The 26,203-nt window shown below is 33.8% G+C and overlaps 1 protein-coding gene across 3 annotated transcripts in view; it reads right to left on the reverse strand.

Annotated features, from left to right (window-relative positions):
- Brinp3 (bone morphogenetic protein/retinoic acid inducible neural-specific 3) overlaps window positions 1–26,203 on the reverse strand; it is a 370,214-nt gene that overhangs the window by 54,486 nt on the left and 289,525 nt on the right. For all 3 annotated transcript variants that reach the window (XM_005375093.2, XM_005375094.2, XM_005375095.2), the window contains exon 7: window positions 7,976–8,198. In XM_005375093.2, the coding sequence (XP_005375150.1) occupies window positions 7,976–8,198 (223 nt within the window). The remainder of the gene's footprint in view (window positions 1–7,975; window positions 8,199–26,203) is intronic.

Below are 26,203 nucleotides of genomic sequence, written 5' to 3' on the forward strand. Positions count from 1 at the left end.
GGGATGAGGGAAAAAATAAAAGGAAGTACTAAGACTTTGTATATATATATATATATATATATATATATATATATATATGGATCGGTTACATAACTGTACTCGGTGTCTAAAATAGTAAATTTTTAAATAAAGTAAGGAAAATTTATATCCTAACTTTTTCATACTGTTTCATATAACATTGTTTGCAACAAAATCTCTTGTACTAATATGTAAATGCCATTTTATGACTTTAATTAAATCATAGTCTCTGCTACATTAAAGGATATAGAGATCATTCAGTATTTTCCCTTTATTACTTGTAATGCAAGTTTGGCTGTATCGACATAAGTGAAATAAAAGTGACTTCAACAAGAGGAAGCTGCTGTACCTGCCTGGCAAGAGTGAGGTTGTGAGTTCAGTTCCTGGTAAAAAAAGAAAAAAAAGAGAAGAAGAAGCTTTTTGTCAATGTGCACGCATAAACAATCCAGAAGTAATATGATGGCTTCACAAAAGTTGGGCTCTACTGATCTTAACAAGTTTCATCATGTAGCAAATTTTAATGCAAGGAGGAAAAAATAGAGAACAGAGATAACATATACAGGAACACTTTGGTTTTTTTTTTTGTTTTTTTTTTTGTTTTTCTCCGGTACCGGAAACCGAACTCATGACCTTGCGCTTCCCAGGCAAGCGCTTTGCCGCTGAGCTAAATCCCCAGCCCCTACAGGAACACTTTGGTTTATGAATGTTTCTGTTTCTGGACAATTCTGTTCACAAACACAAGAATTCCATAAAAATTTACTTCTGTTGACAAACTCCAGATTAAGTGACAAACATAACTCCGGGCATGATCCCCAGAATCATTGAGCAAATTCAGTTCCTGTACTGAGGTACGACTGTATTTTCCTTCCTTTAAAGACACAATTTAAAATTTTAATGCATTCCTGCCATTTACATCTACTTGATCAGAATAAGCCATGTATCTCTCCTAGCTGTAAAGGTGGGCTACAGGTATGAAACTTGTGTTGAGATAAAATCAGGGTTATTTGATGAAAGGAAGAGAAAAAGTAAAGGAAGAAAGATTTGTCATCTCTCTTACTAAATCTTTATGAGGAGATGAGATTGATCTAAAGCATCATTCTCAAAGAATGAACTACACATCCTTATGTATAGGAGGGTGCAGGTTAGGGAAGAATAAAATTCTGCTAGGAAAGCACAAGTCAAGAACTTACTTTCATACAATTTCTAAGACACTGTTTTTCATTTTCATTGCATTAATATGTTCGCCAATTGTTCCCAAAACTATGGTAAATAAAGTACTATTATGAACCACTACAGTAGTACTACACTGCAGTACATGTAAAACAAAAATTTCATTTAAGAGCATTCTAGATGAAGTCATTGGAAAAAATTAGCATATCTCACCTTTGATCCACAAAATTTGTCCAAACAGCACATTATCTATAAAGTCCCTGTGCTCCAAAATGAGCTATAGTAGTTTTCCTTGAAGGAAACACCTGTAGAATTGTTTTAGTTACAAGCTCAAATAGCAACCATTTTACTGACAAAGTTTTTTCCTGATAGATTTTGATGCTATGATTATTCAAACTTAGATATACAGCAGATATGATATTGAAACTGAAATAAATAAATCTCAAGAAAAAATAACTGGAATGTTTATTGCCAATGACAAAATTCTAGTTTTCCTGTGATAAAACCAAACTTTTGGAAAATTATATCTACCACTATGAGACTGACCGCTTTTTAAGATGTAAAGACTTTTCTCAGATATGCAGTAATAATACTAAAAAGGAAGCTTTTTTATTATTACACAATGGTATGCTCTCACTTAGAACTTTTTCACAAAATTAAGTGAGCAGATATTTTCCAAATGACTATTACAGTTTTCCTTCTGTAAATATAAGATTGATTCAAAGTACAAGAAACACCAAAAAAGTTAGTGAAACTGATTTCAAATGTTAATTGTAACATTTATTTTCCATATTACATTAATACCTGTTTAATTTTGTTATAGTATCAATGAACAATATGCATAATTATCTGAAAAGTTTTTTATAATACTTCCCAAGCAGCAAATCTGTGTGATACTAGATGCTACAGTTTACCATGATTCCATGCAGACTCAGGAAAATTTAGCTATTATAAGTGGCACAGAAAGAAAATGAATAAAAATAAATTCAATTTAAATGTAATATATGATAACAAGTAGTTTTCCTGTTATTATTTTCATTGCACTAAAATACATATTTAAACATCTCTCAGCTTTAGTTTTTACTATAGTATATGTCAATATGAATATGCATATGTTTATTATTCATGGTACATACATACCTATAATTATATTTCCCATAAATGCATTTGGATTGCTCAATAAATTGTATTAGTGTATTTTTCAATCATAACATCATGAAGGCTAAATTTTTGTTTTGCTGTCATCCTTAGCCGTATCTCTTCCTGTTTTCCCTGATCCCACTCTCTTTCTTCAAAAGTCCTACTCTCCTATTTCCTGCAATCTCTCATTTGCTATCCTTCATGGTTTGAGCTTCTCTTTTAAAGATCCGTGGGATGGCTCAAGTCACTGTGCTTTCTTCAAAGCACTCTGCACAGGGCAGTCCTTCCCAGACACATAATCAGCCCTGGTTAGTTTCAACCTTCTCAGATTTATCGTCTTCCAGCAAAGGCCTTATTGATTCTCTCTACTTTATCTTCCCCAAGAGGTAGTTATTTTTTGTTCCTCCACTTAGACCACAATCATAGCAGCATGTTGAACTGTGCTGTAATCGAAGGTTAAGGATAGTAGGAGAAAAACAAAGTTGACTGTCTTCTTAAAAACAATTTAATTCTGCATTTATAAATAAGTTTGAGATAGCTTTTAAATTAAATTTATTTTTGAAAACTAGGCTTTAAGTAACTTCTACATATATGTTATATATATATACAAGTATGTATATATGTTATATATATATACAAGTATGTGTAGATGAATACATATGTATGTATGTATCCTTAAAATATAAGCGTGAAAAGGAGTAAGAGAAAAAATTATTAGTAAAATGACTTCATTGAGCAACAGTATTGTGGAATCAAATAATTTTTTCCTAAAAATCTCCATCTGAATGGAAAGGAAGTAAGATGACTTTGTCTTTAACAAAACCGTATCAGTAATGTAAAATGCCTTATTGTTATTATCACTATTTTTTGGGGGGAAGCAGGAATCGAACTCCTCACCTTGTGCTTGCCAGGAAGGTGCTTGCACCGCAGAGCCATATCCCTGGCCAGAGTGCCTTTGTCATATGTGAACTAAAATACTCACAAACATTACAGTAAAGAAATTGTGGTCAGACAGTCTTCTGATGAACAAGAGAGTGAATCTGCAGGCTAGGGGATCACATAGCCTCTCTCTGTGTTGTTTCTAGCTTAGGCCTTGAGTGGTTGAATGAAAGGGACACATAAGGGAGTGGCTCCTTTATCTCCAAGTGCTGAAATATGAATTTTACATGATTTTCATGGATCAAAAATATTACATTTCAGATTTTTTAATTACTTAGATGTAAAGAACTAGTCTTATAGGTTGATACAAACCAGGTTGTGAGCCAGATTTGGCCAGTTTGCCCATTTATTAACACCTGTGTTCATGTGTAGGTAAGGAGAGAGTAATGTAACTACTAGATAAAGTTTTAGCTAAATTTATTTTACCTGTGACATTAGACAAATGAGTGTAGCTTACCATACCTCAGTTCCCCTTGTTAATGAACAAGGCAAAATGGCCCAAAATGTTTCAATCAACTTTCAATTGTTTGTTACCCATTGGGAAGCCAACTATGCACACATTAAACAGCTCTGTTCGGTGACGCCATATTGTTAATCTGAAACTGACTGTGGTACAACTGATGTTACCAACACTGACAAAAAATAAAAATCAAGACTTTGCTTCCCTTTCTGACAGTTATTAAAGCTTTGTCAACACATAATACAATGTCATATTTGTATGGATTTTTGCTCTCTATGAATAATGCCACAACATAATATAAATAACCACAAAGAAACATGCATCTTTATTTTCAATATTTTCTATAATTATTATTAATGAAGTATTATGATTATTTTTGCGAAAACTTTTAGACTAGCAGCCAAAATTCATTGCTTCCAGCAAAACATATTATCACAGGCTTTAGAGTTTACTCAAGTAAAAAAAAAAAAGTACTGTGCAGGGTATGGTGGCACACGTCTGTGATCCCAGCATCTTGGAGGTGAACTGGAAGGACTGCCATGATTTTGAGTCCAACATGGGCTACACAGTGAGTGACTTCAAAGCCAATCTGAATGCACAATGAGATCCTACCTCAAAAAAGAAAATTTGCTGGCACATGAATTCCTGAGAACAAAAGCAATGTGCCTAGTATGAGTACTAGGCTTTATCAAAAAAGAAGAGTTATACTCTACATTATGAAGAGTATCTTAGGCTTCAACATATCTGTCCATTGCAAAGAATTCATCTTCCTAATGAGGATGAACTTAGGTTTCAATAATTAAAATATTAGAAATAAAATACAATTTTTACCATGGGAAAACTTAATTGAAATATTGAAAAAATGTTGATAAGTGGCTGATAAAATATGTAATTTTTTAAAATTTTTGTATGAGGAATACAACTCAGAACTTTGTGCTTGCCAGGCAGGCGCTTGAGCTATATCCCCAGCCCCCAAAATATAATTTCTAATGAAAGTGAATTATCGATATTTCTTATCTATTTCCTCTTTCAAAAACTTCTAAAAACACCCCTACAAGCATTTAAACTTCTCTTTGCACTCTATCCTACTAATAGGCTGTAGTGCATAATTTTGTTTTCTAATTTTAACTTTACATTGTTCTATTAAGGCTGAAAAAATCAAATAAAAGTAGAAACAAAATCTCAAACTGGTAGTAAGGGAAAATAATGACAAAAAAGTTCAAATTCAATAAAATCCTTCACATAACAAGAAGCATGCCTTTTATCTGTGTGTATGATGAGTAATAGTCAGTAAAGGAATTATTCTAAATTTTATAAAGTCAAGAAAACCCTGTGACAATGTTTGATTTATTTATTTCAAAAGACTTGGAAAAGAAAGGTTTGTCTGTATTGTATTGAATTCTGCTCCAAATAATATTTGTTTATCTTATCCCACTATATCTTTTTTACATAGCCAATTTGTACGGGGCTGCAGCTTCCAGTATCTCTCTTACAAATTTTGAAGTTTTATAGCATATTTGTATTTTCAACATCAAGTTTATTGGGTTACATTAACATTAAAATGGCTTCTCAGTTTTATTTTACTCTGCTGTCTGCCAATATAGAGTTTGTGTTTCTCCATTCCCCTCCCCTTTTACAACACTGTCCGCACATTTACCATGGCATGATACTTTGACTTCATTGTTTTGTGTGTTCTGAGGATTGCCATCCCACTTGTCCTCCTTTTCACTGTGCTTCCAATAAGTCTCTATATATTTGATCATACATAACGAAAGTCAGTAATGGCAAACTTCTGGTACACATGACACAGCAGGCTATTGTCATGGAAACACTTAAACCCTTGCCATAACTGGTATATAATATATACATTATATGATATGCTATATATATTAATGTGTATATATATGATAGATAAACACCAATATATTTTATATATGCATGAATATTTCTAGCTGTGGTTATGTTTGATAACTAGAACCTTAAAGTGAACAGATTTATAATCAGATTCATTAATTTGTTTTCTAACTCATTTCATTTTCTTGTATTTTCTGTTTGGGATTAAGTAATCTATTTCACTGTCTTTTGAATTTTTAGTCTACAAATATAAAGCACATAATTCATTATACTTAAATACCATTGCTTTCCTTTAGTCACATTTTTTTGTTGGGCTGGTCCTCAGGCAGTAGAAATGCCCTTATTATAATGTCGTATTCATGGAGGATATAAGAAAACGTATGAGACTTAAGAAATAGCACAGCTTAAAGCAGTACTTACTGAGAGGACTATTTATTATTATGAGCACTTATATTTAAAATGATGAAAGTCTTCAGTTCAGTTACCTAAAAATTCAATCTTAAAAACTTAAAAAAATAAGTCTCAGAATGCAACAAGAAAAGAAATAATGAGGACTAAAATGGGAAAATAAAATGAAGAAGTAAAAATAAGACATGTCAATTAAAAGTTCTTGGAGAACATCAAGAAAAATGCTAAAAGTATGTGTTTGATGACATCATGAGAGATACAATTAGATATACATAAAGACAGACTAATTAGAAAAAAGAAAAATGAAATCCTATACAAGATAATAGAAGGAAAAAAATTGTATATCTTCTAGGTAACATATAAGGGGTTGGTATTTGAAATACACAAAGTACTCTTTCAACCAATAATGAAACAATATTGGGTAAAATATTTGAATAAACATTCAAACATGAAAAGATGTTTTACACTTACCATAATTAAGAGAACACACATCAAACCACAAAACCAACACATTACCCTTACATAGATGGCTGTAATAAAATAGACACAAAATAGAAGATATTGTCAAAGATAAGTGATTGACCTGTCATTCACGGGTGATGCAAATATAAAATGGTTCAGCCACAGTGGAAAACATTGGTATGTCCTAAGAAATATCATACAGCATACAATTACCTATAATCCTCCTTTTCAGTACAAAATCAAGAGAAATGGAAACACATGTCCACACAAAAAGATGACATGAATGTTCATGTGAACATTATTCATAATACTTTAAATTGAAGCAACTCAAATTCCATCAAATTGTGAATGGATAAACAAACTGGCATACTATTGACATTAGAGCACTGACACACTTGACAGTCCTGTGCTAAATAAAAGATGCCAATCACAAAAGCCACAACATATATGATCCCATTTATTTGAAACATTCAGAATATGCAAGTCTGTCAGACAAATAGTAGGTCATATAAATATATAGAACTGAATTACCCAGGGTCAGATTGGTGATTATGAGGAGTTAGTACTTAGTTATTTTTACTGAACAGTTAAGGAAAATATCCACAAGTTAGCTTTGGGGGAGATTTCCACAAACTTTTAATATACCAAAAATGAATGAAAAAGGAAAAACTGTCAACAAGTTCCTTTTAAGTAGGATTTAAATAGATTATAAATCTTGGGGGGTTTTTTGTGTGAAAGAAATCTATAACTATAGATTTCTTCTCTTAATGATTTAAACATCAAGTCAAAATCCAAGCATGTTATAGCAGAGATACTGGTACAGTTGTATATTTTTGTAATCTTGCCCTATATTTTCCTGTACTTTTTCTTTTTGATGTGTTTTTCAGCAGTCCTCAACTAGATAAGCACAATTTTTTATCACACTGAGTAATCCGGATGATTTAAAGCAGGCGATCTGAAACCTTTTCCAAATATTTTTCGACGCAAAAATTTTGATTTTGTCTTCACTCACGTTAAATGTTAACATCATTCAGAGTAATTTCCAAAAGGTTGTTATAGAATAAAATTTATGATTTCCTAAATATTGTTCATAGAACATAAATCTTGAAGAATTATTATTATTGCAAATTAGATAAGGAGGGATATTAGTTTGCAACCATGCTTACATCATTTGTTCCCAATACAGTTGTAAATTTTAGGATTTTAGGATTTTCTTTTCACTGGAAGACAATTATTAATTCATTACTGCATAGAGATAGTCTGAATGATCTTTATAGTATTATAATAAAACAAAATAAAAGAAGTAATAATATAAGTATAATAATCCATAACCCATTTTCCTTTTAATTTGGAAAAAAATCCAATTTATTATTTGGAACCTTAAAGACAACATTGTTCTCTCATTATCTTTATTAATATAAATAACACACTGCCAAATATACAATCACACCTCTGATGACAATAGTAAATAGAGCTCACTGTCAAAGCCATATCCTCAGTCACCTGCATTGGTACCTGTCTTACCTTTGTCGTGGCAGGCTGATGAGTGGTTGTTTATGACACCTCTTGCTAAGGCTAAAGAGTTTGTGTACAATTTTCTGTGCCTTTAGGAAAAGTTGCTTCATGCTGTTCTCCAGTACTTCATACCGGCGCTGAAAATTAGAATCCATCGTCCACAGGTGCATTATTGTTGATGTGTTGAGGAAGTAATGCATAGGTAGCCTTTTCATAAAGAACTTGAATTCATCTGCAAAAATGTTAAAAATTAAACATTTTCATTATAAAATTCAAACTTTATATATGTTTGTACAAAACATTTAACATCTTAATATTTAAAATAAATATCTTATTTAGAAGTAGGAATTTAGTAGAAGATGAAATTGTAATGTGTTAGAATTGTTTTTCCTTTTTTTTTTTTTTTTTTTTTTTGGCTCTTCTCCGGTACCGGGAACCAAACTCACGACCTTGCGCTTGCCAGGCAGGCGCTTTGCCGCTGAGCTAAATCCCCAGCCCCTGACGCCAATCTTATAAAATAACGTATTTGGGTTTCCCTCTGACACTCTCCCATCACCACAGGATTTGGAAAACATTTTCAGTGGTTGAAGACTTGGAAATTGTGAAATGAATCATGGCAAGAACTATATTTTTCACTATTCTTCCCATAATACTGTGTGGTACACAGTCTCCAAATCTCTCCGGATTAATTTGCCAGTGCCACCCTGTATTTATAACAGTAGCTTTGTAGTATAATTTCAAGTCAGGGATTGTGATGCCCCCTGCCTTGCCTTTGTTGCCCAGAATTTTCTTTGTTATTGGAGATCTGTTCTGGTTACAAATAAATTTAAGGATTATTTTCTCTAATTTTGTGAGATATGCTGTTGGAATTTTGATCTGAATTACATTAAAGCTGCATAACAATTTTGGAAGTATTACCATTTATACTATATTGGTTCTTCCTACCCAATAGCAAGGGATATCTTTCCATCTTCTGATATCCGCTTCAATCTCCATTTTCAGAATTGTAGTAGTTTTCAATGTAGAGATCTTTTACATCCTTCATTAGATAGATTCCTAATTATTTCATTTTTTATCCTATTGTGAAATGTGTTATTTCTCTAATGTCTCTCTCAGTAAGTTGTTATTTGTGTACAGGAAGGCTACTAACTTTTGAGTATTAACATTGTACCCAGCTATACTGCTGAATTAGCTTATTAAATCAAGTAGTTTTGGTCTCAGGGTAACGCTTGCTTCCAAATGAATTTGAGACTACTGCTTCAGTTTCAATTTCATTAAAGAGTTTGAGAAGTTGTGGTGTTAGGTCTTCTCTTAATTTGTTGTTGAATTCAACAATAAATATGTCACAGCTTGGGATTTCCTTTGTTGGTAGGTTTATAATTACATGAAATCTTCAATTTCATGGATTGATATTGGTTTATTTAAGATTTTCTATATCTTCTTGATTCAGCTTTGGTAATTTGTATGTATCTAGGAATCTGTGCATTTCTTCCTCACTTTCTATTTTATTGGAATGCAAGTTTTCAAAACAGGTGAAGATAATCTTCTGATTTTATGCAGGGTCCTTTGTGATTTCACCTTTTATTCCTAATTGTGTGGATTTGAGCCTTTTCTTTTCTTAATAAGGTTGGCAAAGGGTTTGTCAATTTTATTTAAGTTTTCAAAGAACCAAGTCTTCAATTCATTGATTTTTTGTATTCTTTTCTTAGTTTCCAGTGTGTTGATTTCTGCTCTAATCTTTATAACTTCCTCCCTCTTAAGAAATTTTAGATTACCCTTCTGTTCTTTTTGTAGATGTTTGAGGTTCATCATTAAGTTGTTTATTTGTACTTGCTCTATTTTCCTGATATTGGGTATTCATTGCTATAAATTTCCCTCTTTGGACTGCTTTCATTGTGTCTCATAAATTCATGTATGCAGACAATGTGAACTTCAAGCCCAGACTGATTAAGTGAGATAAAGAAGGTCACTACATCCTTGTAAAGGGAATCCAAGAGGAAGAGATAACACTCATAAATACACATGCAAGAAATACCAGTGTATCCAATTATATAAAACAAATATTAATGAACATGAAAAATTAAATAAGCACTAATATAATTATATTTGGACATATCCATACCATCATGTCACAAATAGACAAATGAAATGGACAGAAATCAACAATGAAATATTAGAACTGAACCAAACGTTTGAAAAAATAGACTTAGTAGATATTTACTGAGTGTGTCGCCTCACAACACAAGAAAAACATTCTTTTTAGTTGTGCATAGGATGGTCCCCAAAATAGACCACATACTAGCTCATAGAACATGCTTAAGTATATGCAAAGGAATCGAAATTATCCAGTGCATATGATCAGACTATAATGTATTGAAATTTGAATTCAATGGCAATAGAAATCACAAGAAATGCATAAACATATGTAAATTAAATAGCATTCCCTGAACAATCAATGGGGCAGAGATGAAATTTAAAAAGAAATTAGATACTTTCTACAATTAAATAATAATACAACATCTCCATATTAATTGGCTCCTATGCAAATGAAAAAGTACTAAATAATGCTAATTTAACTAAACTTTCACTTAACTTGTGATGTTCCTGGCTGTTGCTCTTAATGTCTACTTAGTTAATGTATTCATTTTAAAAAGTCACTCTTATTATTCAGTAATAGCTATTACATTATCGTTATAAATTTAGGGAAAGTTTTCCTGCTTTTTGATCTAGGCAAGCACTGAATTAGTTATTGCACTTTTTACTTCTTCTTAAGACAACTATGGAGAAATGTTTGACATGATTGACCATTAAAAAATGCAAATTAAAACTATGCAAAGGTTCCATATTATCCCAAAAAGTTTATCTATCGTCAAGAGACCAAATAATGGCAAATTCTGGTGAGGCTGAAGGTGAGAGGAATACTGCTACACTTTTGGAGAGAATGTAATCTAGTACAACCACTAGAGAAATCAGTGTGGACGTTCCACAAAAGCTAAAACTAGAAATTCCATTTGACCCAGAAATATTCCCATATTTCTGAAAGAGTTAAGGACATCACACTACAGTGATACATGCACACCAAAGTTTATAGTGACACAATTCAAAATAGTCCATTTTTGGAAGTGGCCTATATGTCCACCAACAGAGGAATAGGTGAAGATAGTGTGGTGTTTACATACAGTAGAGCACTACTCTGATGTAAGGAATAAAGTTGAGCCATTTGTAGTAAAATGGATGAGCTTTGAGGCCATAAAATTAGTGAAATGTGTCAGAAACACAACCTAAAATATTGAATAGTTTCTCTTATATGAGAAATTGAAAATATAAATAAAGAGAAAAATAAATGTTAGGTAATAGGAAGTAGGGAGTAGACGTGTCTTAAATGGAAAGGGATCTAGAGAAGGAGGGAGCTGAGAGGAACAGGATGAAGAAAGAATAAAAACGTGTTGTGCACATGTACCAGCTCCCCACAACAAATGCAATCATTGTGTACTGCAACCAGGTACTAATGAAAGATTTAAAAGTGAAAAAAATAAAATAAACCATTACTTAACAGTTCCTTAAACAGTCTATTGTAATCTGATAAAGTAAGCCTTGTTAATATACACTTATATTTTTATACATTTTTTTTCTTTGTTTTTTTTCCAGTACCGGGGATTGAACTCATGACCTTGCTCTTGCTGGTCAGGAGCTGTGCCACTGAGCTAAACTCCCAGTCCCTTATATCTCTATATTTTTGTAAATAGGTATATTTTAATACTCATATCTCTCCTAGCTCATCAATGCCAGGAAATACACATTTCTAACAATTCAAAGCAAATTACATTCATGAATATTGGGATTATTTCTTCTAAAGCATAAAGATACATCTGTCATCTTTTGAACATCAGAGGTATAGACTTTACCTGAAGAAAAACAGAAAATAAAACAAAAGGCTTTTCACAGAAAAAAAAAAATTGCACAAGACGTCTGCACTTGTTTGAACCCATATGTCTCTTTTGAAAAACTCCCTCTTTTGAATGCCGAATTTATGCATAGAAACTGGAAAGCAGTTATTGGATTATTCATCGAGCAGATGCCACTGCTTTGAAAACTAATCATTCATTTCATTGTCATCTTTTAGTTGAACAATTCTGATAAGCTTGAATTTTGTTATGGCTATGAATACTTAATTATCCTCATTGCTCATTATAGCAGTATTAGAATGGATTTTAAATTAGTGAATTTTATGCAAGTTAAAAATTATTTAGAAGTAGAATTTATTTTACCAAAAAATGTGTAATAGGGAATATCTGCTGCAAACTGTCAGCACCCAATTTCTAGGAAAAAGGGTTTAAAGTATGACACTTAAATAATTGCTTCATTATGAAGTCATTAAGAGTCACTACTGACACTTACCCAAAACATTTATTGAACATCTGCTGTGCACGGTACATACAGATGTTTTAGTCTATGACAGCAAGTATGGATAAACATCTCACCTATTTAAGAAATTGACTAATTAATGATATACCATAACTTCAAATTCTAAAAGAACTTTTACTAAATTTCAAATACATTATACTTAGAAGTAAATACAATTCCCCAAATATTCTTGTGGGTAGCTTGTCTTTCACTTTTGTCAATTGATAAAATTCATAATTATAGATTATGAAATTTGAATGATATATGGATTTACACATGTCATTCATTTATATAAAACAAAGATAAAATATAACACTAGGCATGTCAAGTAATATTTTATCATACAATAATTTCCAGGTCTAGATATAAAATAAAGAGTAATGCTCTATGTAAATGTAAAATACTTCTTAGTGACAAATAAATGAAACTATCCGTACTTCTTACTATGTATGTACAGATATATTTATAAAAATAACAATGAGTCATGTAATATCCATCCAAAGACCTAAATTCATATGCATTTTTAGAGGGTAATTATTCTAGAAATACCTATGTGCTAACTACATTTTCAGTTGAGTACTTTTCTGCAGTCTGTTTCTGAGGAGTGTAGAGACACAAAACACATGGACATAACAATAATAATACTAATAACATTATGCTGGTAGAAATTTATAGCCCGTCTCTGTCTCTTTAAGAAAGCTAATTCATGTGAAACAAATAATGCCGGTAGAATGTATTATATTAATGAGTTCTGTGGAGGAAAGAAATTTAGGCTATGTGACAACTTTCCAATAAATTATAGATGACTTAGCTATGCACCATGGTAACTATGGAGTACTAATATTTCTCTATTGAAATGAAATGAGTTTTAAAATAGCTTAACAAGTTTTGTTGCTTTCTTTCCCTTTCCCTTGGTAGAAACTCTATTTAATATTTGGTATATAAATACCTAATTTTGAGACTGATGATCTTTCCACCCTCTCCTTCTCTCTTTCTCACACTCACTCTCTCATTTTAACTTTGATAAGGTACACTTTTTAAGTGCTTTAAATATTAACCTAATTGTATCTCTAGTAATTCTTCATGCAAATTGTACTAGAGAAACTTTGTATGCAGACTGCAGATAACTTTTTGTTTCATAACTTTATTTTCAGTAAAATATTCCATAAATAAAATGTTCCAAAAAAAACTTTTGTATTTCCATAGTGATCTTTTGTATTTTTATTTCATGATTTTTATTCTCATGCTTGCTTCACAGGTGAATTAAATAGATGAGAGTCGTGCTATAAAAGTTATGGTCATATGAAACAGTGGCTTTGTCCATATATTTCTCTCAGTACTGATGAACATTAAAACTACTGAACAATATAGTTGATTATATATTTTCCAGTATTCAGAACCTTTATTTAGAATTGCTTTAGAATATACTTTCACAGATGTGTTAGCCGGGCATGGTGGCATACACCTCTAATTCCAGATATTTGGAAGCTATGCCAGAAGCATTGCAAGTTCAGAGTCAGCCCAGGCAATATTTTGAGATCATGTCTCAAAATGCAATTAAGGCAAAAATGGTAGGAATGTTGCTTAGTGTTAAAATGTTTGCCTATGTGATATTAGACCCTCAGGTCAATCTTTAGCACTGAAAAAATATTCAGAATCATTTAGATATTGTAAAGCTTTTAGAACCTTAGTATCTTATAATTTACTTCCTTAAAAGAGGAGTAATTGGGTTAATCATTTTATCTATACATTATTCTTTGAGTTGTAAAGCAACCAAAATAGTCCGAATCAGATGCTATTGTCATGGAAAAAAAATTATGGAAAGTAAAGTTTGAAGCAGGAAATTTTTCTTTCATGATTTTTATCAATTGTTTCTTTTATTGTGAATATTTAACTGGATAACTTTAAATTGATTTTGTAAATACCTGTTTAAAAAAACACTCAAAACACCATTAAATTGTCAACATAGTATTTATGTAATTTGTGTTGTAGAAATTTAAATAATATGATATTATTTAATTATTATTCTATATCAAAAGTCCATTGGTTCATATTTTAGGTGTTTTTATAATCATTTCACAATTTGGAACAAATAAAGTATCTTTCAGTAACAATCACAAGGTAATAAGGATAATTATTATGAGAACATAATAGTACTCCTTGGTTTTTCTCCGGTACCAGGAACCAAACTCACGACCTTGCACTTGCCAGGCAGGCGCTTTACCGTTGAGCTAAATCCCCAGCCCCCGTGATAGTACTCCTAATTGAATATATCAGTATGTAATACAGCAACCATTGTTAATTTCCTACCATCTTGTCTGAGATTCTGTGTTGCTTGTATTGTTTTTGTGTTATTTTCTAAATGTATGTGTGTTTGTTAAGATGTTTTTGTTCTTATATCTTTAAAATAAAAAGGTAATAAACTATACAGTATCTAAAACAAATGTAAAATATGGAAAAAAGCTCTTCAAATACATTGATACACTGAAACAATAAAATGTCTAAGTATATATGAACTACTTAAGCAAATATTTATTTGCAAGCAAAAAATTATCATTCCTTCTTTTATGATATTTGCATGCAATGCAATTAAAGTCATCTTTCTGTTTACATATGTTAACAAAAGATTTTTGGAATAAATGGAAGTGAAAAACACTAATAAAAAAAATTATAAGCAATAATCTAACAGACCAAAAATTACTTTCTTATAATTATATTAATGCTGTGGTCTCCTGTATATATCAACACATGACTAATACATGCTTTTTACTTAACTGTATTTGTACTTATTCATTTGATTGTTTTTTTTCTCGTTTATCTGTAATAAGTCTAGGTTTATACTGTCTTGCCTGGAAAGCTAGCAAATAAGCACCAAAGTAATTCTACCATTGATTATAATGTTATTACCAATCTAGAACAATCTCATACAACTATTTCTTGCTCCTTGAGTGCTAGTTTTTTGGGTAATAGTATGTGTCTCTATGTCTTTTGATTTTCAATGGGAATAATTTTTCTACTAAGTAAGGGTATTGAAATCCTTGACACTACAGAAATAGAGGCCTTAAGTACATAAAATAGAAAACTGGCAAAATGAGGAAGGACTATATAACTAAGAAGAATGACAGTATCAAGCAAAGATGAGACAAAAAACTGCAGGCATTCAATATCTGAATGGTAGAAAGTTAACACTGACAAATGACCCACCAGTCCAATACAAAAACTGCAACTCTACAATTTTGACTAGAACTGACTGATTCTGAAAACTTTGGAAACAATTTTTTCAAACATTTCAAAGTAATTATTTGAACAATGTATACCAGTTTAGAATTACTGGTATACATTACCCGCGCCCCCAACTTCAAGTGGTTATCTATCAATACAATTCTATTTAAAATACTCTGTCCCGGGTCATGGGTACAGAGTTCCTACAGAAACTCATAAAATTCTATAGTCCCTCATGTTATGGTTTTTATCCACATCTCCCCTTACTAATACTCATGGGTTCATAGGAGTGGGTTTGAGGAGTTAACTGGGTCATGAGCGTGTGATATTCACCAGTGGATTAGTTCACTGATGAGTTCATAGCTAAATGCATCTTGGAAGCTGAAGCTTGCTTGGAGGCATTGAGTCACTGGGGATGTACCCTGGGAGGTTTATCTCCTCCTTTAATCTCACCCTCTGCCTTCTGCCAGCATGTCTTGCGTTGTTTTTTCTCTCCTGCCCTTCTCCCACTCCACTCTTCCTTGGAGCTAGTCAACTCTGAACTGCAAGGTGAGACAAAATAACTCACTCCTTTAATTTGTGAGTGTCTGGCATTGTGTCTGTGAAATGAGAAAGTAACTAAGATACTGCATAAAGTAAATGAGAATTCCCTGCAATAGTTTGTGAACTCACAAATTTTACACAGCTACACAGTGATTGGTACACAAGGGTATAAGTCAGATATACCTCCCCACTCCTTAGTATTTTCCTAGAAATAACATTGTTTCCTAACATTTAGTTTTTCTTTGAAGTATGGGACAAATGTTTGCATCAATACATTAAGCAAGTCATAGAAATCTATGGGTTATTGGGTTGCCCAGGTAATGGGGCCTTTTAAGTGTTTCAGAAAGGATTCAAACAGGGTCATATCTCTACCTATGGAAGATGGAGAAGCTTTCACAGCACTCTTGCAGCGACAGTGTAAGTGCCTTTTTTAAATCATGTAATTCAATGTTACACATCCAGATTTTATATCTTAAGGGTGTTGATACAAAGACAAAGAGCATGCTAGAAGCAGTTCTCTGAGGAGGTAAGTGCTACAGCCAAAAAAGTAATGTTAATTTTAATCTGTTGTTCATAGCAAATAGTAGAGATAACCCCACTGAAAAGTCTTATGCAAAAATTTTTTAGTGTTTCCTGATCATATAAAAGAGCTTTATATTTTTCTACATTTCTTAGTGATTGTATATAATGTGTTTTTAGTATGATTTTTTTATCAGTTTAAGTCAGCTAAACACTTTTTTCTTCCTTACAGAGAAGAATCTGAGTGACAGTGACACAAATATCAAAAGTTGTTTTTGAAAATAACTTCCAAAGACAATTGATTGGATAAATGATTTGTTTTTTCAAACAGTCATAAAAAAAGTTTTACAAGTTTATGTAGTATTGTCATTGGGTCTTCAATAGCAGAAATACTACATGTTTAACTAAAATGAACTGTTGTTACTGGAACGCCATTTAGTTCAGTGTGTATATCTCATAGTGAATATGGTTCATGAAAAGTTCAAAGACTGGGGGTGCATTGTTACTAGTAATAGATACAGCATGCTTACAGAGTGCAAAATCCTACGATTTCTTCTCGGAGTACAGAATAAATGCTAGAGATTTTCAAAGACTATGGAAAAGAAAATTTTTTATCTCTTGCAGCTATAGGACTTCAAAATAAACTTTGGTCCCAAGATTGAATTTAAATCCCTGCTAGAATGTTTATATTACAGTTAGAAAGAACACTGATTGGAAAGGCATGAGGATGTGGAGCCTGGAAATCAGTAATTGAGAAAGCTGGTATTGACTCAGAGAAATCCAAAGCATGAGTTCTTGTTTTTATTGTCTCACCCACGAAGACAGTAAATCTTCCTCCATTTGACAGATACAATCTTGTCTTTATTTTAAACATTGCAATAATATGTTTATAGAAAAAATGGAACCCAAGGCTATGTGCATGCTAGGTAAGTGCTCCACCCCTCATCTCCTGATGAGCCTCTGAACATTCTTAATCAAAAGGTGACCATCTACAACCCAGTGTTTATCATGTCCAGTCTCACCACAGAGTGTGTTTTAAGGTTTCATTTTTTTGTTTGTTTGTTTTGTTTTGTTTTGTTTTCCAGTACCGGAACCGAACTCATGACCTGTGCTTGTCAGGTAGGCACTGTGCCACTGAGCTAAATCCTGAGCCGCTAAGGTTTATTTGTTTATTCATTTAATTATTTATTTATTTATTTATTCATTTATTTTTGAGACCCTGTCTCACTATGCAGTTCAAGCTAACCTTGAGTTCACTTTGTAGCCCAGGCTGCCTTCAAACTCCAATGATCCTCCTGCCTCCTCCTCCTGAGTGCTGGGATTACAGGCGTGTGCCACCACGGCCGGCAGCCATATAAGGTTTATTATTAAATTATTCTATGAAGACTAATTTCCTACAAGATTACCAAGAATTAAATAGTTTTTATTTGAAAGAAAAAAACATTAAATACAGTCTTAAATACCTTGCCAGAATCTATGATGAAGGCTGTATTCACTGTTTTCTGTACGGTGGGGACACCAGTTAGTGTAAGTCTGTGTAAAATCAGATGAGCTTTCTGATTTCAATGAAGATACAATTACCCCATTCTGATTGAGGCTTCATAGCAGCTATTAGGCCTCAGAGGCACAATGGACATTGGTTTCATAATGTACAACAGATCCAGTGTGCTACTTATAAGGAACCTATAGGAACTTTACATTATACTAATCAGATCAGAGTTCCTAAGGACTTAAAAGAGGATTATCTCTTGGAGTTTTATGTTGTTTGCATAATATGTTTAAAACCTACATCTGGGAACAAAGGCTTGATCTGAGTCATAAGAAAAGAAAAAAAAACAAAACTTCCTTTCAGATTTCCAGCCCAGAATCATGTCAAAGACATAGAAATCTTATACCATAGCTTAAGTAGGGTAAATCTTCCCTTTGAATCCTTAGGGCTCTGAATGCTATGATATTCCATGTCTCAGGGTGTAGTAACAGAAACAGTTGAGTGAATGGACTTTTTCTATATCCTTTTAGAATTAGGATCAGTAATATCATAACCAATGCCATATTTCTTTTCCAGTTCCTTGACTAAAGGGTTAGAATAGAGGGACACTGGCTTTCTAAACTATTGGGGGATAAAGAACACTAATGTCAACAGACAAAGTGGAGGTCTTCCTCCTCCTAGCAGTCCAAGTGCTAAGTGCTATTGTTTGTCAAGCATGATACAACTGTGAGAAGTAGACAACCAATCAACACCTGGGAATGATGAGGACAATGCTCATATTTCACCTGCAAATAACTCATCATGCTGAGTATAGCTAAAGCATAGAGTCTAGTTAAAGCTGAACCTGCTTCCTCTGATCTTACATATTTACCAGTGGCATAGTTCACAGTACAAAGGATACTACTTATTCTCTGATACAAATCATTTTCTCTATCATTGTAAACAGAGATGACAAGAAATAGTTTTCTTTCACATGTAAGTCAAAGAAGTAAAACATTCTCCATTGTGTTGTAGGGATAATGAAATTCTCAGCTTTTGTGGTACAAGTCACTTCACAGTAATATAGATGACCTCACTATGCGATGGGTCATATTTTCTTAATGATATGATACTGAAAAGATGTGAAAAATATGAATAACAATTATGTTAGCTATTAGTCCATGCCTTAGCTTTGCATGGGGACTGCAAATAAATTTCATTCACTTTGATAGTTTAGTTATACTTAGCATAATTTGAATATTTCCTTCAAAAGGAAGAACAATTGTTTTTTCAAGTTTCTTTAATTAAAAATGTACAAATCCTGGAAGTTGCATCAAATCTCTAATGATAGCACTGATAACGATAACTTTAATGATCTGAATTGTGGTAGTAGATGTGCCAGCTGCAGACTTGTGTTCCATGAGGTCGTCAAGAGATTGGTCTTTTTGAGTGGGTGCAGGATCATTGGTTGCACACCTCTGAGCCAGTGTCTCCAATCCTTATGCTGATACTCTGAGCTATCCAATCTAGTGTACTTCATTAAATTCCTTTTCTGCTGTAGTCAGGATCTATTTTTAAAGATGCTGATGATACAGTTAATAGAAGACCCAAGGGTACTTATTATCTGTAGTTCAACAAGACATTAACAAATATCTGTGTGTCTGCTCTGTGCCAATCACCGTGTTAGTTAAGAATTTAGGCTTAAATAATAATTAGTGTGATAGATATAATAGTAGCATTTCTCCACACAATTTCTGTGTAGATTAGATAATTACTGTTAATGCTTAAAATATTTACATGATAAGTGATAGACACTACCTGTTATTTCTTTAGAATTTCGTCTGTGATTTTATGTGTGCTATTCTGAGTGCTTTATATGGATTATCAGATTTATTCCTTATGGAAATTTTAGGACATGAGTATAATTATAATTTGCATTTTGCTGATGAGAAAGTATGTTTTATCTAGTTTCAACAAATGGTTCACAGTGACAGTGTTAATAATTAAATCCAAAACAAACTCATCTAAAAAAAAAAATACCACAGCCGCTGGCCTAATAAGCATACATTTTCTATGAGGAGACAGAAAGTTAAAATGAATATGCCTTATATTTGAAGATATTTTTGTTCGGTAGGCTTTTCACAAACTTTCAAATTCAATCTCATAATATCCATGCAGTAAGACAACTGGTTCTGTTGAAATGGGATGTGAAACTAATTTGAATTATAGGTGCACTGCACAGAGCCAGCATAGAGAAAAACAAGGAAAATAATACAGCAAAAGAAAAATAGAATGAGAGCAGATTTTATATTTCTCTAAGGATAAGAAAAATTTTTTTCTTGGTTTTCCCTTTACAAAAGACTAACACAATGCATTATTTACACTATAAATTAATTATGTGCTTCTTAAATAAGTTAACCAATTGACAAGATCCAAAAAAAGAAATGATTGAAGTTAACTGTAAACATATACAGGGTAATTTATATGGTAGAGTTTGTGGTTTGCCATGGGAAAGAAAGCAAAAATAAGATACATATTATTCTTCTTAGCCTGGGTACTATATATATAAAGGGATTTCAAACAGCAAGAAAAATAGGAAGTTAAAAACATAGGCAAAGTTCCCTAAGTTATAGGTAAGAAAATGATGAATGGGTTCAAAGTTATGAAAGAATATATGTAAATTTTATGTTCATATAAAATGAATCAGGGGCTGGTGATTTAGCTCAGCGGCAAACTGCCTGCCTGGCAAGCGCAAGGTCGTGAGTTCAGTTCCTGGTACCGGAGAAAAAAACCAAAACCAAAAAAAATAAAAAAATAATAAATAAATAAAATAAAATGAATCAAAATATCCTGCAATGATATATTATAATAAGTCATAAAAACTAAAAAGAAGTACACATTGATGATAGCATAAGGAAAATTTACACTCAGTTCCTTGTATCAAGCTTTCTTTTAGGCAGTTTAGAGATGCTCTCTGAATTCTACTGTCTTAGTTAATTTTTTTTGTTGCTGAGACAAAATACCCAACTTCTAAAATTAAGGAAGGAAAGGTTTACTTAGCTTACAGTTTGTGGAGGTTTCAGTCCATATCTGGCTGGCTCCGGGGCAGAAGGTAGCAAAGCAACAAGAGCAAAGGGGGAAAATGGCAGCCGAACGGCAAACAGCCAGAGCAAACCGGAGGAATGGCAGCAAGCAGCTTCTTTCCCTGCCTTACTTTGTAAACAGGCTACCCCCGTAGCTCTCACAAAATCCCCATGCCCTCCTCTTCCACAGGCTCAGGATGTATACAAAGTAAGCACCCTGGCTTTCTGCTGAGTCACTTAGCCAAACCTCTAGACTCCCCAAGTTGACACAATGTATCAACCATAACATCTACACATTAGTTTTTGCTGAAATATCCATTGTATGGAAATGACAGTCATGACTTAGATACATTGTGACATCACATTTCCATACAAGGAAGAAAAATTGCTGAAAAAATTGATGAGAGGCTTAACAGCAGTAATGTGGTACTGGAAAGATTTTTCTTGTTTAGAGAGAAATGAAGTACCCTTGGAGCACTGCTTGTTCCTTAAGGGTGTAAAGTACAATCCATCACTGCCATCAACTTCTTCTTGGACTCCCTGTTTGCCAATAGGTATTAAAATAATACTAATCTGCATGCTATTAATTATTGGGAAGTATTTGAAACAGGAACAGTTATTACTATATAAAAATAATCACAACTTTAGAGCCTCTTTCATCTGCTTATTTAGTTCTTCTGTTACCAATTCAGAGATTCTGGGTGGGTGGTTTTCGTTGGCCCTTGGGTTTGCTTGTGGTATGCTGGGTATCTGGGGTTGCATCTCATTTTGTATTTTTCTTTTAGTTTAATTCCTGGGTTGATGCTTGCAAGTTGCCTATGGTGAATAGCTTTATTAGTAGTATTTAGAATCATTAGGAAATAACTGTTTCTCAGAGGTGCCTTTCAGGTATAGCTGGCTTTTGGGCTTTGAGATTGTTGGAAAATCCTACCTCTTCAGTTGACTGGTGTTGAGAAATTGTTGTCTATTTGGCCCAGCCTCTGGTTCTTGGCACTGGCCTATAGTATTTTGTAAGACCTTTAGGCAACCTCCATCTTGGTATAACTCAAAGAACAACTGGTTAGAATGATTATCTCACTTTGGATAAAGTGATACAGTCTGCAATAACAATAGCATCAAGTGCAGCTTAGGAAAATGGGAGACTGAGGTAACTATTAATTGGCCACCTTTAACTGCATGAACTAGATTCATGGTTATATAACAAAATGGAAGATAATCTAGGAAACTGTATGGAGTAAATAGACTCTCGATATGCCAAGTTTACCCTCAAGGGAAAAAATTTTAAAAGAGTAAGGGAAGAAAATAAAGAAAGAGAAGAAAAGGAAGAGACTAGCGGCATGGCTAAAGGACAAAGGAGCACCACACAAGCTTTGAGAAACTGAGGCAGGAGACAGTGGGAAAGAGAAAAGGAAGAAGACAAAACTAAGAATAGGACAGAGCAACAGCAACAAACTAGAAATCATGTACACATTTATAGAAATAAGAAGAACAAGCAATGAAGAAAAAGCAAATAAAACAAACAAGAAAGAAAATAAAACAAGAAAAAGAAAATAAAAGAATGAAAAGAAAAGAAACAATATCCACATCAAGGTGTGTCTCTGTTACCAGTGCTAAACAGCAGGGTCAGACAGAGTCTATCTCTGCATCAGTCAATCACAGGAAACAAAAAGCATCTCTGTGGTGGGTTAGAGGGTGCTCCTAGAGAGCCTGCACTCCTGCTTTCCAAGAAGTTGAGGCTGATCTCTGTCTGCAAGGCTGGAACCAGATCCACCCAGTCTGCTGCATTCCCAGAACCTGCTGTGGACTTAAACTCAGGGTGAGCCACTAGGCTGAACACACAGCTGCTCCAAGTCCAGAGTTCAGTTGGTCTCTCTCCAAGATGGATGCAGGCAGTTGTCCTCTTTCGCAGGAGGTTTGAATAGGACAACTCACCAGCCACTGCAGTCCACTGCATCCACTGCTCTGCTCCACTGGTGCACTTCTCCAAGGAGGCCTCTGGGGTCACTAGCATTCAGTTCACTATGTGTCTGCAGTTTCAAGCCACCTCTCCCATGCAGTGAGTCTGGGCTAAGGGAGAAAGTGCTGCCTGCAACCTCCTTCATCTTCTTTGAATTTTCTGTCTTTACTCTCCCCATGGACTTCAGTTCTAGCTTCAGGTCTTTCCTGAATAGTGAGAACTCACTTATCTCCATTTTTCTTCCTCATGTTGCTCTATTGCAAGGTTTGGACACCAAACCTCGAAGAGGCTCTTTCTTTGCTGTTCACCAACAATGGTAAAGCAGGGTGCATCATAATCCATGACGTGAAATTATACTACAAAGCTACTGTGATGAAAAGTAGCATAGTACTGGCACAAAGCAGACCCAAGGATCAATAGAACAGATTAGAAGACGTAGAAATAACTCTAGACATATTTTGACAAAGGTGCCAAACATCTTCAGTGGAAGAACAATATCTTCTTTAAAACATGGTTTCAGAAAACCTGGCACATTCCAAAGATTAAAACTAGACACATGTCTTTCACCATGCACTCAACAAAGTTTGATATGGCTCAAAGATCCAAATATTAAAACAGAAATACTAAACCTGCTGGAAGGTAGACTAGTAGAACTCTTGAAGATATTAGTACAGGCAAAGACTTTATAAACAAAACCCCAGTCACACAGGAACTATCACAAAAAATTAAAGACTGGGATCTCATCTTATTAAGAAGCTTTTGGACAGAAAGAGAAACTGCTAACTACGAAGAGACAACCAACAGCGTGGGAAATACATTTTTACCGGCTGTTCCTCAGACAAAGGAATACTATCTAAGGTACAGAAAGAGCTCAAAATATAAACCTCCAAATTTAAAGACCCAATCCAGAATGAGCATCTGAAAAAGACCCTTCTCAGATGAAGAAGTAACACTGGCAAATATAGATATGAAAAAATGGTCATTTGAGAGATGCAAATTAAAACAACACTGAGATTCCATCTCAGCCTAAAAAAAGTGGCTATCATCAAGAAATCAATCCAGGCATACAGCTCAGTGGCACAAGTGCCTGCCTGGCAAGCAAGGTCCTGAGTTTGATTCCTGCTAACAAAAAAAAAAAAAAAGAAAGAAAGAAAGAAATCAGCTAATAACAAATGCTGGAAGGGCTGTAGTGAAAAAGGAAAGCTTCTCCACTGTTGGTAGGAGTGTAGACTGGTGCAGTCCTCGTGGAGATTCCTTAAAAACTAGAACTAGAGGTACCCTTTGACACAATCATTCTTTTTTTTTTTGTTTTTTTCCAGTACGAGGAATCGAACTCATGATCATGCCCTTGCCTGGCAGGCACTGTGCCGCTAAGCTAAATCCCCAGCCCCACCATTCTTCTTCTTGGTATCTGCCCAAAAGAACTAAAAGCATCATACCACAGCAATATATGCATGCCCATGTTTACAGCAGCACAGTTTGTAATAGCCAAATCTAGGAAAAAGCACAGAACAGTAAAGTACTTTCTAGCTGTATGAAGAGATACTTGCTAAGGCTGTTGGACGTAACTTTCTTGGTTAGACATGGTTTCCTGTTTCTGTGCAGGATTTATTTTGTTTTTATTTCCCAGAGGTTTCCCATCTGAGTGCTGTACCTACTGTTAATTAAGGTTTACTCTTCCAAAGATTTAAAATAATTTATTGAGATTCTATCCAGTGATCAAAGATTTGGTTTATTTCTTTACATGAGAGTCCTCACTATACTTAGAACTAAACTCAGAATAAACCCTATGAGCAGCCTTCATATAATGTTTTTTGTACTTGTTACTAATTAAATTATAAATGTGTTGATATAGCATTTTAATTATTTATGATGTTGATGGGTACATGTTATGTATACACAAAGATCATAATCACCATAGGGAATTTGTACCTGTACACGGTACAACTTGATTCTTTTTTTTTTTTTCTGATATCAGGAATTGAACTTACGACCTTGTGCTTGCCAGGCAGGCACTGCGCCACTGAGCTAAATCCCCAGCCCCCAAAACTTAATTCTTTTTTTCCCATTCCCCTCCTCTCCCTTCAGCCCTGCTTCCCCTCCAGTTTGTTTGCTTCCATTTCTTCCTGCCTTCCTAGCATTCTTTTCTTTTCTTCACCCTTCCTTTCCTTTACTCTCCCCATGCCTAGTTCCCTTTCCAATTTGGATATTTTTTCTTATGTCACAATATCTATTAATCATTTTGGTCCTGATTTATACTTTCAGTTTCTCACACTAGAGAAACAATGTGGCATTTACATATGTGTGTCTGGTTTGTTTACTGAAGAGTATGTCCTGAAGGTGCAGCCATTTAGCTAGAATGTCTAAAGCTTACCGTTCTTTATGACTGAGTTGTACTCCATCGTATTTAAAAAAAGCACATTTCTTTATCCATTCCCTGTTAACGGGCAGTGCTTTACTCTTTTGATTAGTACTGCCTTGTAACTGCTCTGTAGTATGTTTTGAAGTTAGGTAGCTTCATGCTTCTTACTATGTTTTTTTTGCTAAAGATTTCTTTGTATATTCAAAGCAACATGTTTTAAAGTAGGAAATGGTGCTTATATGAAGGGGAACTATGCAACTAAAAAATGGAAGGAAATAGAAAGAGAATTAAAGAAACACCCATAATCCATTTATTCTCAAAACCCTGGCAGGACTGGAAAATTTAGAGCCAGTGCAAAGGCCAAACAAGTGCAGTATTTTGTTAAGAAAGTAGAGGTCCACACATGCACAGTACCTGGCCTCTGTGAAATAGGAGCCAGTAAAAAGCTATTTGGAAGTTATTGCTCCTGAACACGATGTCACTTCTATGGCAATTGCTTTTTCCATGTGAACCACTATGCACTATGGGAAGGATGGTATCTGAATATCACACGTTCGTCATCATAAAACTTCTGAAAATAATGGCTTCTACTTAATATCTGCCTCTCATGTCCCACCTGGTGCAATGTACCTGGCGAACTGTGTTCTGGAATTTTCCAAAAAGGAAGCAGAGAAAGAAT

Source organism: Chinchilla lanigera, unplaced genomic scaffold (assembly GCF_000276665.1).
Source record: "Chinchilla lanigera isolate Chin_1 unplaced genomic scaffold, ChiLan1.0 scaffold00005, whole genome shotgun sequence".
In the NCBI taxonomy this organism is placed as follows: Eukaryota; Metazoa; Chordata; class Mammalia; order Rodentia; family Chinchillidae; genus Chinchilla; species Chinchilla lanigera.